Source organism: Schistocerca serialis, chromosome 4 (genome assembly GCF_023864345.2).
Source record: "Schistocerca serialis cubense isolate TAMUIC-IGC-003099 chromosome 4, iqSchSeri2.2, whole genome shotgun sequence".
Taxonomy (NCBI): domain Eukaryota; kingdom Metazoa; phylum Arthropoda; class Insecta; order Orthoptera; family Acrididae; genus Schistocerca; species Schistocerca serialis.
The window spans coordinates 701,961,802-701,978,409 of record NC_064641.1 but is presented as its reverse complement, the minus strand read 5'-3'; the positions used below and the strand labels follow the sequence as shown (position 1 = coordinate 701,978,409).

Here is a 16,608-nt window from a genome sequence, read left to right as displayed (position 1 = left end):
CTTCTCTATCCTGTGCAAGCTTCTTCATCTCCCAGTACCTTCTGCAACCTACATCCTTCTGAATCTGCTTAGTGTATTCATCTCTTGGTCTCCCCCTACGATTTTTACCCTCCACACTGCCCTCCAATACAAAATTGGTGATCCCTTGATGCCTCAGAACATGTCCTACCAACCGATCCCTTCTTCTGGTCAAGTTGTGCCACAAACTTCTCTTCTCCCCAATCCTAATCAATATCTCCTCATTAGTTACGTGATCTACCCACCTTATCTTCAGCATTCTTCTGTAGCACCACATTTCGAAAGCTTCTATTCTCTTCTTGTCCAAACTATTTACCGTCCATGTTTCACATCCATACATGGCTACACTCCATACAAATACTTTCAGAAATGACTTCCTGACACTTAAATCTATACTCGATGTTAACAAATTTCTCTTCTTCAGAAACGCTTTCCTTTCCATTGCCAGTCTACATTTTATATCCTCTCTACTTCGACCATCATCAGTTATTTTGCTCCCCAAATAGCAAAACTCCTTTACTACTTTAAGTGTCTCATTTCCTAATCTAATACCCTCAACATCACCCGACTTAATTCGACTACATTCCATTATCCTCGTTTTGCCTTTGTTGATGTTCATCTTATATCCTCCCTTCAAGACACCATCCATTCCGTTTAACTACTCTTGCAAGTCCTTTGCTGTCTCTGACAGAATTACAATGTCATCGGCAAACCTCAAAGTTTTTATTTCTTCTCCATGGATTTTAATACCTACTCCGAACTTTTCTTTTGTTTCCTTTACTGCTTGCTCAATATACAGATTGAATAACATCGGGGAGAGGCTACAACCCTGTCTTACTCCCTTCCCAACCACTGCTTCCCTTCCATGTCCCTCGACTCTTATAACTGCCATCTGCTTTCTGTACAAATTGTAAATAGCATTTCGCTCCCTGTATTTTACCCCTGCCACCTTTATAATTTGATAGAGAGTATTCCAGTTAACATTGTCAAAAGCTTTCTCTAAGTCTGCAAATGCTAGAAACGTAGGTTTTCCTTTTCTTAATCTTTCTTCTAAGATAAGTCGTAAGGTTAGTATTGCCTCACGTGTTCCAGTATTTCTACGGAATCCAAACTGATCTTCCCCGAGGTCGGCTTCTACTAGTTTTTCCATTCGTCTGTAAAGAATTCGTGTTAGTATTTTGCAGCTGTGGCTTATTAAACTGATTGTTCGGTAATTTTCACATCTGTCAACACCTGCTTTCTTTGGGATTAGAATTATTATATTCTTCTTGAAGTCTGAGGGTATTTCCCCTGTTTCATACATCTTGCTCACCAGATGGTAGAGTTTTGTCAGGACTGGCTCTCCCAAGGCCGTCAGTAGTTCCAATGGAATGTTGTCTACTCCGGGGGCCTTGTTTCGACTCAGGTCTTTCAGTGCTCTGTCAAACTCTTCACGCAGTATCGTATCTCCCATTTCATCTTCATCTACATCCTCTTCCATTTCCATAATATTATCCTCAAGTACATCGCTCTTGTATAGACCCTCTATGTACTCCTTCCACCTTTCTGCTTTCCCTTCTTTGCTTAGAACTGGGTTGCCATCTGAGCTCTTGATGTTCATACAAATGGTTCTCTTATCTCCAAAGGTCTCTTTAATTTTCCTGTAAGCAGTATCTATCTTACCCCTAGTGAGATAAGCCTCTACATCCTTACATTTGTCCTCTAGCCCTCCCTGCTTAGCCGTTTTGCACTTCCTGTCGATCTCATTTTTGAGACGTTTGTAATCCTTTTTGCCTGCTTCATTTACTGCATTTTTATATTTTCTCCTTTCATCAATTAAATTCAATATTTCTTCTGTTACCCAAGGATTTCTACTAGCCCTCGTCTTTTTACCTACTTGATCCTCTGCTGCCTTCACTACTTCATCCCTCAAAGCTACCCATTCTTCTTCTACTGTATATCTTTCCCCCATTCCTGTCAATTGTTCCCTTATGCTCTCCCTGAAACTCTGTACAACCTCTGGTTCTTTCAGTTTATCCAGGTCCCATCTCCTTAAATTCCCACCTTTTTGCAGTTTCTTCAGTTTTAATCTACAGGTCATAACCAATAGATTGTGGTCAGAGTCCACATCTGCCCCTGGAAATGTCTTACAATTTAAAACCTGGTTCCTAAATCTCTGTCTTACCATTATATAATCTATCTGATACCTTTTAGTATCTCCAGGGTTCTTCCATGTATATAACCTTCTATCATGATTCTTAAACCAAGTGTTAGCTATGATGAAGTTGTGCTCTGTGCAAAATTCTACCAGGCGGCTTCCTCTTTCATTTCTTAGCCCCAATCCATATTCACCTACTACGTTTCCTTCTCTCCCTTTTCCTCCACTCGAATTCCAGTCACCCATGACTATTAAATTTTCGTCTCCCTTCACTATCTGAATAATTTCTTTTATTTCATCATACATTTCTTCAATTTCTTCCTCATCTGCAGAGCTAGTTGGCATATAAACTTGAACTACTGTAGTAGGTGTGGGCTTCGTATCTATCTTGGCCACAATAATGCGTTCACTATGCTGTTTGTAGTAGCTTACCCGCATTCCTATTTTCCTGTTCATTATTAAACCTACTCCTGCATTACCCCTATTTGACTTTGTGTTTATAAAAAATGGCTCTGAGCACTATGGGACTCAACTGCTGAGGTCATTAGTCCCCTAGAACTTAGAACTAGTTAAACCTAACTAACCTAAGGACATCACAAACATCCATGCCCGAGGCAGGATTCGAACCTGCGACCGTAGCGGTCTTGCGGTTCCAGACTGCAGCGCCTTTAACCGCACGGCCACTTCGGCCGGCTGTGTTTATAACCCTGTAGTCACCTGACCAGAAGTCTTGTACCTCCTGCCACCGAACTTCACAAATTCTCACTATATCTAACTTTAACCTTTCCATTTCCCTTTTTAAATTTCCTAACCTACCTGCCCGATTAAGGGTTCTGACATTCCCCGCTCCGATCCGTAGAACGCCAGTTTTCTTTCTCCTGATAACGACATCCTCTTGAGTAGTCCCCGCCCGGAGATCCGAGTGGGGGGCTATTTTACCTCCGGAATATTTTACCCAAGAGGATGCCATCATCATTTAATCATACAGTAAAGTAAAGTAAATATACTGATGGAAAAAAAATCGCCAAACCAAAAACTAATTGACATAGAGTAATGAAATTTCTGGAATACATTTGTCTAGGTTACATATTTAAGTGATTACGGTTGATGCAAGCGGAGATAAACTATTGCAAACTTGAGGTCTGATGCTTTAATAAACAGTGTAACCTCCAGACTACTGAATGCAAGCATGCTAGTTGCATACATTGTATTGGGCATGGGCAGGATGTCAGTTTGTGGGATGGAGTTCCATGCCTGTTGCATTTGGTCGGCCAGTACAGGGACAGGGACTGTTTGTAGATGACGCTGAAGTTGTCGTCTGATGATGTCCTATGTGTGTTCAATTGGAGATAGATCTGGTGATTGAGTAGGCCAAAGCAACGTGTCGACACTCTGTAGAGCGTGATGGGTTAAAATAGCGGTATGTGGGGGAGCGTTATCCTTTTGGAAAACACCCCTGGAATGCTGTTAATGAATGGCAGCACGACATCTCGAATCACCAGAGTGACGTACAATTTTGCAGTGAGGGTGCGTGGGATAACCACGAGAGTGCCATACGAAATCACACTCTAGACCCTAAATCCAGGTATAGGTCCAGTGTGTCTTAGCACGCAGACAGGTTAGTTGCTGGCTCTCAACTGGCCGCCTTCTTACCAGCACATGGCCATCACTAACAACGAGGCACAATCAGCATTCGTCAGAAAATAGACCTCCACTGTGCCCTCCAAGGAGCTCTCGCTTGACGTCATTGAAGATGCAAATGGCGGTGGTTTGGGGTCAGTGGAATGCTCACTACAGGGCGTGAGGCTTGAAATTCTCTCTGAAGCTACAGATTTGTAACAGTTCGTTGTGTCACTGTGGTGCCAACTGCAGCTTAAACTGCTGCTGCAGATGCAGTACGATGCGCCAGAGCCTTACGCCGAAAACGGTGGTCTTCCCTCTCGTCGGCGCCATATGGCCGTCTGGAGCCGTGTCTTCTGTGACCGACCATTCTCGCTGCCAGCAACCAAGTACAGTTTCTACATTCCTGCCAAGTATTTCTGCAATATCACAGAAGAATCATCCAGCTTATCGTAGCCCTTTTACACGACCTCGTTCGAACTCATTGAGGTGTTGATAATGGCGTCTTTGTCGACTTAAAGACATTCTTGACTAGCATTAACTCAGCACGTCCAATTTCAAAGGTAGCTAACGCTCACGACCATGACAGCGTGTATTTAAAGGAAACCTGATTTGGATCCTCATAATGGCACTACTAGCGCCACTCGTGTAACTGGTGCGAAATTCGTGCTGCAATTTGCGTTCATACAGGTATGTTCGATTAGTATTGGCCACATTCAAAGTAGAACTCATTTCAGTCGATATATATACTTCCGTTCGTTTTCCTGCTGCTCAAAACGTTTCCGCAAGTCATTTTCCGTGAGACCACACGGGAGTCCCGCAAGAGCTCGTCAATAGTGAACTGCTCCACTCTCACTGAGTTTGTCGATTGTGGTGAGACATCGTGATGCAACTGTGTCGAACTCACCACTTATTAACAATCAAAGACCGACTGCAGGGAAACGTTCGACATCTGATCGACTGCTTTTGACTGAAGTTCCTTGTTCCTTTTAACCCAAATTTTCGCGTATTATAAGTTAGTTCTGATGTAACGCAACACACACTTTCGGTTGAAAAATAAAATCGCCTCAATTATCCGTCTCTTTTCAAACCACAAACTTGACTTCCATTTACTCAGTTGGTTATCATCGTGTAATTCAAGCTTTCAGGTTTTGTAAAACAACGTGTAACGTTGCTTTTACTGAAATTAGTGCCACTTTCTGTTCGCAGTGAGATAAAATATTTTATGAGAGACAGAATCAATGAGACAATCCTGCCAAACCTGATAACTATAATCTATGGCAAATCCCTCAGACAAAAAACCGTGCCCAGTTGTTGGAAGAAAGCACAGGACGCACCCGTTTACAGGAAGGGTGGCAGAGTTGATCCAGGTAACTACCGTCCAAGATCCTTGACCTGTAGAATCTTCTGAGCTCGACATAATGGGGTATCTCGAACAGAATGACTTAGTCCGTGCTAATCAGCATTGATTTGAAAACACCTAACACGTGAACTCAACTCGCTCTTTTCTTACAGGACATACTGAAAGCCATGGAGAAAAGCAGCAGGATTTCCGAAAAGCGTTTTACTCAGTACTGTACCTACGCTTTACTGCCAAAAGTTCAGTCGTATGGGGTATCAAGCGAAATTTGTGACTGAATTGAAGATTTATTGCTAGGAAGGACGCTGCAAGTTATTTTGGATGGAGAGTCACCGACAGATTTAGAGGTAAATTCGGGTGTACCTGAGGGAAGTGTGTTCGGTCTCTCGCTTTTTATATTATATCTTGCCTGCAGTGTTAATGGGAGCCTCAGTTGTGCGCGGACGATGCCGTTATCTGTAACGAAGTACCGTCAGAAAGAAAATGCACAAAGATTCAGTCAGTTCTTGATAAGTTTTCAAATTGGTGCAGTTTGGCAAGTTGCTTTAAATGTTCAGAAATGTGAACTTGTGTGTCAGAAAACGAAAAAAAGTAGTATCCTATGACAGTACTATCAGTCAGTCACAACTGGAGTCGATAAACTCGTAAAATTCCTGGGTGTAACACTTTGTGTGTGAACATGAGATGGGAAGACCACAAAGACTCATTCGTCGGTAAACCAGATTGCATACTTCGTTTTATTGGTCGAATTCTAGTGAAATGCAATCGGTCTACAAGGGAGTTTTGTTACTAATCACTCGTGCGACCCGCCTGAGAATATTACTCTAGTTTATGGAGACCGTACCAGACAGGATTAACAGGGGATATTGAACTTATACATATGTACATGAAAGAGGAAGCCGCCTTGTAGAATTTTGCACAGAGCATAGCTTAATCATAGCTAACACTTGATTCAAGAATAATAAAAGAAGGTTGTATACCTGGAAGAATCCTGAAGATACTAAAAGGTATCAGATAGATTATATAATGGTAAGACAGAGATTTAGGAACCAGGTTTTAAATTGTAAGACATTTCCAGGGGCAGATGTGGATTCTGACCACAATATATTGGTTATGAACTGCAGATTGAAACTGAAGAAACTGCAAAAAGGTGGGAATCTAAGGAGATGGGACCTGGATAAACTGACTAAACCAGAGGTTGTACAGAGTTTCAGGGAGAGCATAAGGGAACAATTGACAGGAATGGGGGAAAGAAATACAGTAGAAGAAGAATGGGTAGCTCTGAGGGATGAAGTAGTGAAGGCAGCAGAGGATCAAGTAGGTAAAAAGGCGAGGGCTAATAGAAATCCTTGGGTAACAGAAGAAATATTGAATTTAATTGATGAAAGGAGAAAATATAATAATGCAGTAAATGAAGCAGGCAAAAAGGAATACAAACCTCTCAAAAATGAGATCGACAGGAAGTGCAAAATGGCTAAGCAGGGATGGCTAAGGACAAATGTAAGGATGTAGAGGCTTGTCTCACTAGGGGTAAGATAGATACTGCCTACAGGAAAATTAAAGAGACCTTTGGGGAGAAGAGAACCACTTGTATGAATATCAAGAGCTCAGATGGCAACCCAGTTCTAAGCAAAGAAGGGAAAGCAGAAAGGTGGAAGGAGTATATAGAGGGTTTATACAAGGGCCATGTACTTGAGGACAATATTATGGAAATGGAAGAGGATGTAGATGAAGACGAAATGGGAGATAAGATACTGCATGAAGAGTTTGACAGAGCACTGAAAGACCTGAGTCGAAACAAGGCCCCGGGAGTAGACAACATTCCATTAGAACTACTGATGGCCTTGGGAGAGCCAGTCCTGACAAAACTCTACCATCTGGTGAGCAAGATGTATGAGACAGGCGAAATACCCTCAGACTTCAAGAAGAATATAATAATTCCAATCCCAAAGAAAGCAGGTGTTGACAGATGTGAAAATTACCGAACTATCAGTTTAATAAGTCACAGCTGCAAAATACTAACGCGAATTCTTTACAGACGAATGGAAAAACTGGTAGAAGCGGACCTCGGGGAAGATCAGTTTGTATTCCGTAGAAATGTTGGAACACGTGAGGAAATACTAACCTTACGACTTATCTTAGAAGAAAGATTAATAAAAGGCAAACCTACGTTTCTAGCATTTGTAGACTTAGAGAAAGCTTTTGACAATGTTAACTGTAATACTCTCTTTCAAATTCTAAAGGTGGCAGGGATAAAATACAGGGAGCGAAAGGCTATTTACAATTTGTACAGAAATCAGATGGCAGTTATAAGAGTCGAGGGGTATGAAAGGGAAGCAGTGGTTGGGAAAGGAGTGAGACAGGGTTGTAGCCTCTCCCCGATGTTATTCAATCTGTATATTGAGCAAGCAGTAAAGGAAGCAAAAGAAAAATTCGGAGTAGGTATTAAAATTCATGGAGAAGAAGTAAAAACTTTGAGGTTCGTCCGATGACATTGTAATTCTGTCAGAGACAGCAAAGGACTTGGAAGAGCAGTTGAACGGAATGGACAGTGTCTTGAAAGGAGGATATAAGATGAACATCAACAAAAGCAAAACGAGGATAATGGAATGTAGTCAAATTAAATCGGGTGATGCTGAGGGAATTAGATTAGGAAATGAGACATTTAAAGTAGTAAAGGTGTTTTGCTATTTAGGGAGTAAAATAACTGATGATGGTCGAAGTAGAGAGGATATAAAATGTAGACTGGCAATGGCAAGGAAAGCATTTCTGAAGAAGAGAAATTTGTTAACATCGAGTATAGATTTAAGTGTCAGGAAGTCGTTTCTGAAAGTATTTGTATGGAGTGTAGCCATGTATGGAAGTGAAACATGGACGATAACTAGTTTGGTCAAGAAGAGAATAGAAGCTTTCGAAATGTGGTGCTACAGAAGAATGCTGAAGATAAGGTGGGTGGATCACATAACTAATGAGGAGGTATTGAATAGGATTGGGGAGAAGAGAAGTTTGTGGCACAACTTGACCAGAAGAAGGGATCGGTTGGTAGGACATGTTTTGAGGCATCAAGGGATCACGAATTTACCATTGGAGGGCAGCATGGAGGGTAAAAATCGTAGAGGGAGACCAAGAGATGAATACACTAAGCAGATTCAGAAGGATGTAGGTTTCAGTAGGTACTGGGAGATGAAGAAGCTTGCACAGGATAGAGTAGCATGGAGAGCTGCATCAAACCAGTCTCAGGACTGAAGATCACAACAACAACATAGAAGGGTAGCACAAATGGTTACAGGTTTGTTTGACTTGTTGGCGAGTGTCATAGCGATGTTGAAAGAACTGAAACGATCTCGAGGAAGCCTTCATACAATGTTTCGGGAACCGACACTGAATGATGAATCTAGGAATATGCTACAGCCTCCACGTATCACTCCCATAGGGATCGCGAGGACAAGATCAAAGTGATTACAGAGGCGTCTAAACAAACGTTCCCCCGCGATTCGTAAGTGAATGTAACGTAATGATTGGTTCAATGGGACGTATGCTCTGACACGCAGTTCACAGTGATTTGCAAGATATTGATAGAGCACGGATGCAGCTACTTTTTTCTTATTTCTTTTAGACTACTTTCTTCTGAAATAAGATGTGCTAATTAATATGAATTAATTGAAACACCAATAAGAATAAATCTGTTTCATTCTAAATGCACAGACGAAATCTGATTACAAATTTAAACGCCTCAGACGGCCGGAGTGGCCGAGCGGTTCTAGGCGCTGCAGTTTGGAACTGCGCGACCGCTACGGTCGCAGGTTCGAATCCTGCCTCGGGCATGGATGTATGTGATGTCCTTAGGTTAGTTAGGTTTCACTAGTTCTAAGTTCTAGGTGACTGATGACCTCAGAAGTTAAGCCCCATAGCGCTCAGAGCCATTTGAACCATAAACCCCTCAAGTCAAACGCTACCGTCGACATTCATAATGATGAAACTCTGTTGAATTTCAATTGTGGCAATTTGGTTTTAATTCTTTTCATACCATATCGGTTGAACCAACGTATTATAAGCATTATCTCAAGCTTACAGAACAGATACTCTATGAAGGAGTTCCATTTTTACACTGACGGAAAAAAAATCACAGTGCCAAGAAAATAATACTTACATTTGTGTGGGTAACATATTTGAGTGATTAATATTGCAAGATCACAAGTAATGTAATGGTGAGGTAAGCCAGTGCTAATATGAAAGCTGGTACATTAATAATGGATGGAACCGCTAGAATGCTGAAAGCAAGCATGCAAACGTGAATGCATCCTATGCGGAGGTGCTGGACGTTAGTTTGTGGGATGGAGTTTCACGTCCGTCGCACTTGCAGTCAATAAAGGGACGGTTAATGCTGTTTATAGATGACGCTGGAATTGTCCGATGATGTTCCATGTGTCCTCGACTGGAGATAGATCTGGCGATCGAGCAGGCCAAGGCAGCATATCGACACTCTGTAAAGCATGTTGCACTACAGCAGCGGTATGTGTGCAAGAGTTATCCTGCTGGAAAACACCCCCTGGTATGATGTCAATGAATGACAGCATGACAGGTCGAATCACCAGACTGACGTGCACATTTACAGTCAGGGTGCGTGGGGTAACCGTGTGAGCGCTGCGGCTGTCGTACAAAATCGCTCCCTAGACCATATCTCCGGGCGTAAATCTAATGTTTCCAACTGGTCTCGTTCTTGCCAACACAGGACATCACTGGCACTAAAGCACAACCAGCTTTCATCAGAAAACACAACAGACCTCCACCCTGACCCACAAAGTTCTCGCTTTACACCACTTAAGTCGCAAATGGCGGCGGTTTGGAGTCACTGGAATGCTAGAGGGCGTCTGGCTCGGAACTGTCCTTGAAGTTACGGATTTGTAACAGTTCGTTGCGTCACTGCGATGCCAACAGCTGCGCAGACTGCTGCTCCAGAAGCAGTACGATGCGCTAGAGCCATACGCCGAACACAATGGTCTTCTCTTTCGATAGTGCCTCGTTACTAGCGCTGCCAGCAATCATGTACAGTGGCTACATTCCTGCCATGTCTTTCTGCAGTATCGCAGAAACAACATCCAGCTTCTCGTAGCCCTATAATACGACCTCATCCAAACTCAGTGAGGTGTTGTTTGTGACGTCTTTGTCGCCTTAAAGGCATTCTTGACTAACATTGTTGTGACTTGGCTAGACAGCCAAGCCACTATGAGGTGAAGCCGAAAGGCACGCGTTTAAGCTCACGCAGGCTGGCGTGAGGTTTGGAGCAGTTAAAGGAGGTGAGACTAGTAGAAAAGGTACGTGGCTTCTGGAATACTTAACTTTAATCCATAATTGGTGAACATCGCTCTTGACGGTACATGCACCACAAGATTAATAGCAAATGATAATGGCGCCTTGCTAGGTCGTAGCAAATGACATAGCTGAAGGCTATGCTAACTATCGTCTCGGCAAATGAGAGCGTAATTTGTCAGTGAACCATCGCTAGCAAAGTCGGCTGTACAACTGGGGCGAGTGCTAGGACGTCTCTCTAGACCTGTCGTGTGGCGGCGCTCGGTCTGCAATCACTGATAGTGCCGACACGCGGGTCCGACGTATACTAGCGGATCGCGGCCGATTTAAAGGTTACCACCTAGCAAGTGTGGTGTCTGGCGGTGACACCACATTCCTCCCCCGCAAATCGGCGTACGGTTGTGTTATAAGGCTTCCGCCCGCCGTGGGGAAGGACCCCATGTTGACGTATGCGACGAGGTGGGGAGCCTAACAACAGGCGAGGCTGTGCCACCCGCACCCTGCCGTGTGGCGGCGCTCGGTCTGCAATCACTGACAGTGGCGACACGCGGGTCCGACGTATACTAGCGGACCGCGGCCGATTTAAAGGCTACCACCTAGCAAGTGTGGTGTCTGGCGGTGACACCACAAACATCAACTTACCACATCCCCCGTCAGAGGTAACTAACTCTCACAACCATTACAGTGTATACAAACGTGATCTGCATTTCCATTGTGACAGTACTAGCGCCACTATCGTGCGCCTGGTGCGAATTTGAGTAGACATCATCTTTCACACCTAGAAACACGCCTACCAACTTCCGTTTATGTCGTAAAACTGCTTTTTGATGCTGCGATTTTTTTCCGCCAATGTATTATGATACTGTGCATCATGCATTTAGCTTTCAGCTTCATTTAACATTATATAAAATATAAAGTGAACTGAAAGACGTGTCAATATGACGTGTGACTCGTCAGACGCTTGAGTATTGTCACCAGCCACGCTGCAAAAGCGCCAATAGGAGGTTGATACGCAATGTGTGATACACGTCTTGCATCAGTAGTTTATTCTGAATTGTCAACACTGATGTAAACCATTCTTAAATTATTAATCAGTGTGTGTGTGTGTGTGTGTGTGTGTGTGTGTGTGTGTGTGTGTGTGTGTGTGGTCTACTCTTTTTTATTGAGTTGCAAAATGATAGATAAACATTGCAACATTAAAATATGCCTGCACTTCTGGACAGACCAAAGATCCCCAAAAGATAAGTATACCCAACAAAGTTGCGAATTTCAGAAACCAGAAACTTATGTACTTAGAGCTTCGTTTATCCGCCAAAGCTAAACACTATGTAGATCCCAACGTGTCACGTAAGGTTTCAGTTCGCGGTCGAAAAACAATCGCGGGTTAGTAACGAATGAAAAGCAATTCCTTAGTAGAGCGAACAATAACGTATTTTTTTTTTTTTAATCAGCTCTCGAACGTTTTCTGATAACGCCGCCCGCATACCTACAAGATAATTTTGCCCCTATTGAGCTTCTGCGAAAGAGCATCGGCTTAACAGTAATATACAAACAAAACAATAGTTAGTGTCAGGCACTGCGCATGTTTATTGTCACTTTATCATTAACGGTAGTATTAATTTTTGTTTTAAATCTCGAAATTAAGATGATGATGTTGTGTAGCGAATTATTGATATTATAGACTGTTATTAAATTCAATGTGTCAAACGCAAAGGAATGTACGTTGGGATGGTGAAACCTTCTGGAGACTTACAGAACCGAATAAAAGGAGATATGATGCGGAATATTGCTGGAGTTGTGAATGAAGAGCGTTACTTGAATGACACTCAGATGCATGACCCTAGATAGAGTTCATTGATGGATACGCTGTAGCACGTAAGCTATGTTGCTGTAACTACATTCATCACAGCATTAAAATAGTTGACCAGTTCGTTCAATTTTCTTAAGAACTGGGAGAAAATAATTAATTAGTTTACTTTTGTACTTGATCATGCGAAATAAATTGAATTAACAAACAATTACTGAAATATATTACTACTATTTACCTTTGAAGGCAATCTTCTATCGGATAATATTTGCAGTATAACAGTTCATCCAGACACACCATACCAATACACAGGAACTTGAGGTCGTTCCCAGCCATTTGTGTATGTCTCTGATTGTGTAGACTAGTTTTGACGGCAATACCCAATGGCGGGAATATACGGCGCACTTAATACTTCTATGAAAGATATCATGGTGTTTTAGAAACACGAGCACGCACATGAACTACGAGGAAGCATAATATTAAGTTCATGATTTCAAAAACTTACCTTGTAACATTTACACCATATGCAAAAGGAACGCGTTCTAAAGCTACTGCTTAGCATGAAAATGAGTGAGAGAACATTGCACTCGGCCTTGCTGCCGACTACTGGTGACATAACGGGCGGGAGCAGTAATAGCCGCGGTTATCAACGGAACACGGGTCAAAGACAGAGGCGAAAAGTTTTTCTACGTAGGAAGCTGAGAATTTGCTTCATGAGTCTCGTAAACGACTGCAGGGGCGACATCGCAGCGTGACTGTCGCACGTGTGCAGTGGCAGTGAAATGTCTGAGTGAGTACCAAAGGTACAATATAAGCCTCAAGAATTTATTTATGAGTCTCGTAAACGAATACGAAAGAATACTCGCCTTTTGGCATTCGAACATGAAAACCTCAAATTTCGTCTGTGTATAGATCCTGTTCCGCAGTTACTAGAACAAGTCAATACCAACACTTACGATAAATGGCTTTACAGACCTGTTGCGTCAGTCAGAGAGCGTGTCTGTCACCATGGTGAAAGGAACAGTTAGACGTGACGCGTGACTGTGTTGTCGTCAGAGTTTATACTGACCGTTAGCGAGATTGCAGTGCACCGGATAGGTACATGGTGACAATTACTAAACTATATGAAATAAAATCGTCATAACTTCTGAACGGTCTGCGCTAGAACGTTCAAACTGCACGGTTGCCCGCGGAGCATGATGGGAACTAGTATGCGTATGTATGGTTTGGTTTGGCGTCGAAGCCCACTTTCATTTGGATGGGTTCGTCAATAAGCAATATTGGCGCATTTGGAGGAGTGAGAATCCCGATTTCGGGATAGAGAAGTCTCTTCACCCTCAACAGGTGACTGTGTTGTGTGCAATGTCCAGTCACAGAATAATCGGTGCGATATTCCTTGGTGGCACGGTGACTACCGAATGACACGCAAAGGTTTTGGAAGATGATTTCATTATCCAAAGCGACCCTGATTTCGATAAGATGTGGTTCATGCAAGACGGACTCGCCAGGTTAGCCGAGAGCGCTAATGCGCTGCTTCCTGGACTCGGGAAGGCGCGCCGGCCCCGGATCGAATCCGCCCGGCGGATTAACGACGAGGGCCGATGTGCCGGCCAGCCTGGATGTGGTTCTTAGGCGGTTTTCCACATCCCCCTAGGTGAATACCGTGTTGCTCCCCACATCCCGCCTCAGTTACACGGCTTGCAGACATTTGAACACTTTCCATGGATTACACTAGTCGCAAACAGTTGGGGTACACTAATTCGGTCCTGGGGGGTACGGGGTGGCGGCAGGAAGGACATCCGGCCATCCCTTCTGCTAACATTGCCAAATCCGATTAACATTGCCGACCCTGCCTAACTGCAGAAAAAGGCACAAGCAAAAGAAAGAAAGAAAGAAAGAAAGGAAGTTGCTCATGCAAGACGGAACTCGACCCCATCAAAGCAGGAGAGTGTTGTCCTGGAACAGCACTTGGGGAACCGCTTTCTGGCTCTGTGGTACCCATCGCCCATTGGCATGGACCTTGAATGGCCGCCATAGTCTCTAAATCTGAACACATGCGACTCCTTTTTGTGGAGCTATATTAAAAACAAGGCATACAGTTATAAACCCAAAACCATCGTTGAGCTGAAAACAGTCATTGAGGAGGTCATCGACAGTATCTATGTTCCGATATTTCAGCGGGTCATGCAGGATATCGCTATTCATCTGCGCCACGTCATCGCCAATGATGGTAGACGTATCGAACATGTCATAACCTAAATCCGAATATCTGTAGTGGCGTTTAGATGTTGAATAAAGTGTGTGCACACCGTAGTTTGTAACTAATTTACGTTTTTTTTTTCATGTAGTTCAATAACTGAAGATGGCCATGCCATGTGTGGACAAGCATTGTCCTACTGAAAAATGGCACCACAATACTATTGCTTGAGATGTAACACACGAGACACAGGGTGCCCGTGGTGTGCCGTCGTGCTGGCAGAATACCTCACTCACTACCAACAGTGACCTGAAGTTATACCCCATGCCCCCCCCCCCCCCCACACCACAATGCCAGAAGTAATACCGCTATGCCTCTCCAAAACATTAGAAGGACGGAACCTCTCCTCAGGTCGCCGCCATACTCACCGACGATTGACATCCAATACAGTGCAGTACTGTGCTTCATTGCTGAACCAAAGTGACATCAGTCATCAGCAGTCCGTGCTTCCCGGTGACAGCATCACTCCAAACGCAGACCTTTGTGTAGTCGTGTTAATGGAACCCTTCGCATGGGACTGTATTTCTCTCATCCAGTTGCTGCTAGTCTCCTACCAACAGTATGGATGACACAAAATGATGCGGGAAATTCATTACTTGTCCTCGGGTGATAGGCGCAGATGTGAAAGGGTTGGATGCACTTGGTGCACAAAATGATGACCTATCCTCGTGGTGGTCAGTCACGAACCTTGACGACGAGTACATGTATCCTCATGTGCCGATGCAGTCGAACATCGAGCCCCTGGCACATCCGAATGCCCCACAAATCTATATGCCGAACGATTCGACCAACCGGACTAACGAAGACCCAATATGAGGCCTCTTTCAAACTCCATCAGGAGCTGATAACGCTGTTTCACAACGGGCGCGGCATCTTCGTGTCGCCGGCCGAAGTGGCCGTGCGGTTAAAGGCGCTGCAGTCTGGAACCGCAAGACCGCTACGGTCGCAGGTTCGAATCCTGCCTCGGGCATGGATGTGTGTGATGTCTTTAGGTTAGTAGTTCTAAGTTCTAGGGGACTAATGACCTCAGCAGTTGAGTCCCATAGTGCTCAGAGCCATTTGAACCATCTTCGTGTCCTTCACAGTGATAACTAAATATGTGACGCTGTTCGCGTCCCTTATATACCCTGCCAGGTCTGGTAACTACACTAATCACGAATAACCATACTGGACTTTTGTGCCTGTTCTACCTGTCACTGAAAATTACAACCCTAATCAGTTTTAGAGCCGCGAAGCATTCCTGATGACCGAAGAAAAGCACAGACATTCCTGTTATCAAGAAGGCTTGTCGAATAAATACACAAAATAATAGGACTATATCTCTGACGTCGGTCAGTTGTGGAATTCTGGAATACGTTTTATGCTCACATATAATTACATTGCTCTAGGCGAAAAAACTCCTGTGTAGGAACTAACATAGATTCCGAACACAATGTTAAAGTGACACACAGCTCGCTCTCTTAGTCCACAATATCCAAAAAGCAGTAGATACCGGCACCAGGATAAATGGCCTGTCCCTTGACTTCCGGAAGGTGTGTGATACAGTTCCGCACTGCCGCCTGATGAACAAACTACTAGCGTACGAAAATAAGACCAACTGTGTGATTGACCTGAAGAATTTCTAGCAAAAACAGGACACATCACTTCATTCTGAACGGAGAGAAGTCTTCAGACGTAATACACACATCAAAAATGTTTTGCATCACCTCGGTTCCGAGAGTTCTGGAACCTGTACAGAAAGTTGGAATATAGATCAACATAAACATCATTTCCGCCATTTTTATTGCTCATGAAAACCACACACTGCATGTTGTACCACCATACAGCGAGACCTTCAGAGGTGGTGGTCCAGATTGTTGTACACACCGGTACCTCTCATACCCAGTAGCAAGTCCTCTTGCATTGATGAATGCCTGTATTCGTCCTGGCATACTATCCACAACTTCATAAAGGCACTGTTAGTCCAGATTGACCCACTCCTCAACGGCGACTCGGCGTAGATTCCTCCGAGTGGTTGGTGGGTCACCGTCGTCCATAAAGAGCCCTTTTCAATCTATCCAACGCATGTTCGATAGGGTTCATGTCTAGAGAACATTATG

The 16,608-nt window shown here is 43.6% G+C and overlaps 1 protein-coding gene across 2 annotated transcripts in view; it reads right to left on the bottom strand.

Annotated features, from left to right (window-relative positions):
- The window catches only part of LOC126473208 (ketohexokinase-like), a 121,131-nt gene that overhangs the window by 39,196 nt on the left and 65,327 nt on the right, over nt 1-16,608 (bottom strand). Inside the window, exons 1-2 of one of the 2 annotated variants that reach the window (XM_050100116.1) lie at nt 12,758-12,880; nt 12,491-12,666 (exon numbers count right to left, since the gene is read on the bottom strand). The exons of the other annotated variant lie outside the window; for it this stretch is intronic. Coding sequence (XP_049956073.1) covers nt 12,491-12,588 — 98 coding nt within the window. The 5' untranslated portion in view covers nt 12,589-12,666; nt 12,758-12,880. Of the gene's footprint in view, nt 1-12,490; nt 12,667-12,757; nt 12,881-16,608 lie in introns of those variants that run through there. 2 annotated transcript variants of the gene reach the window in all.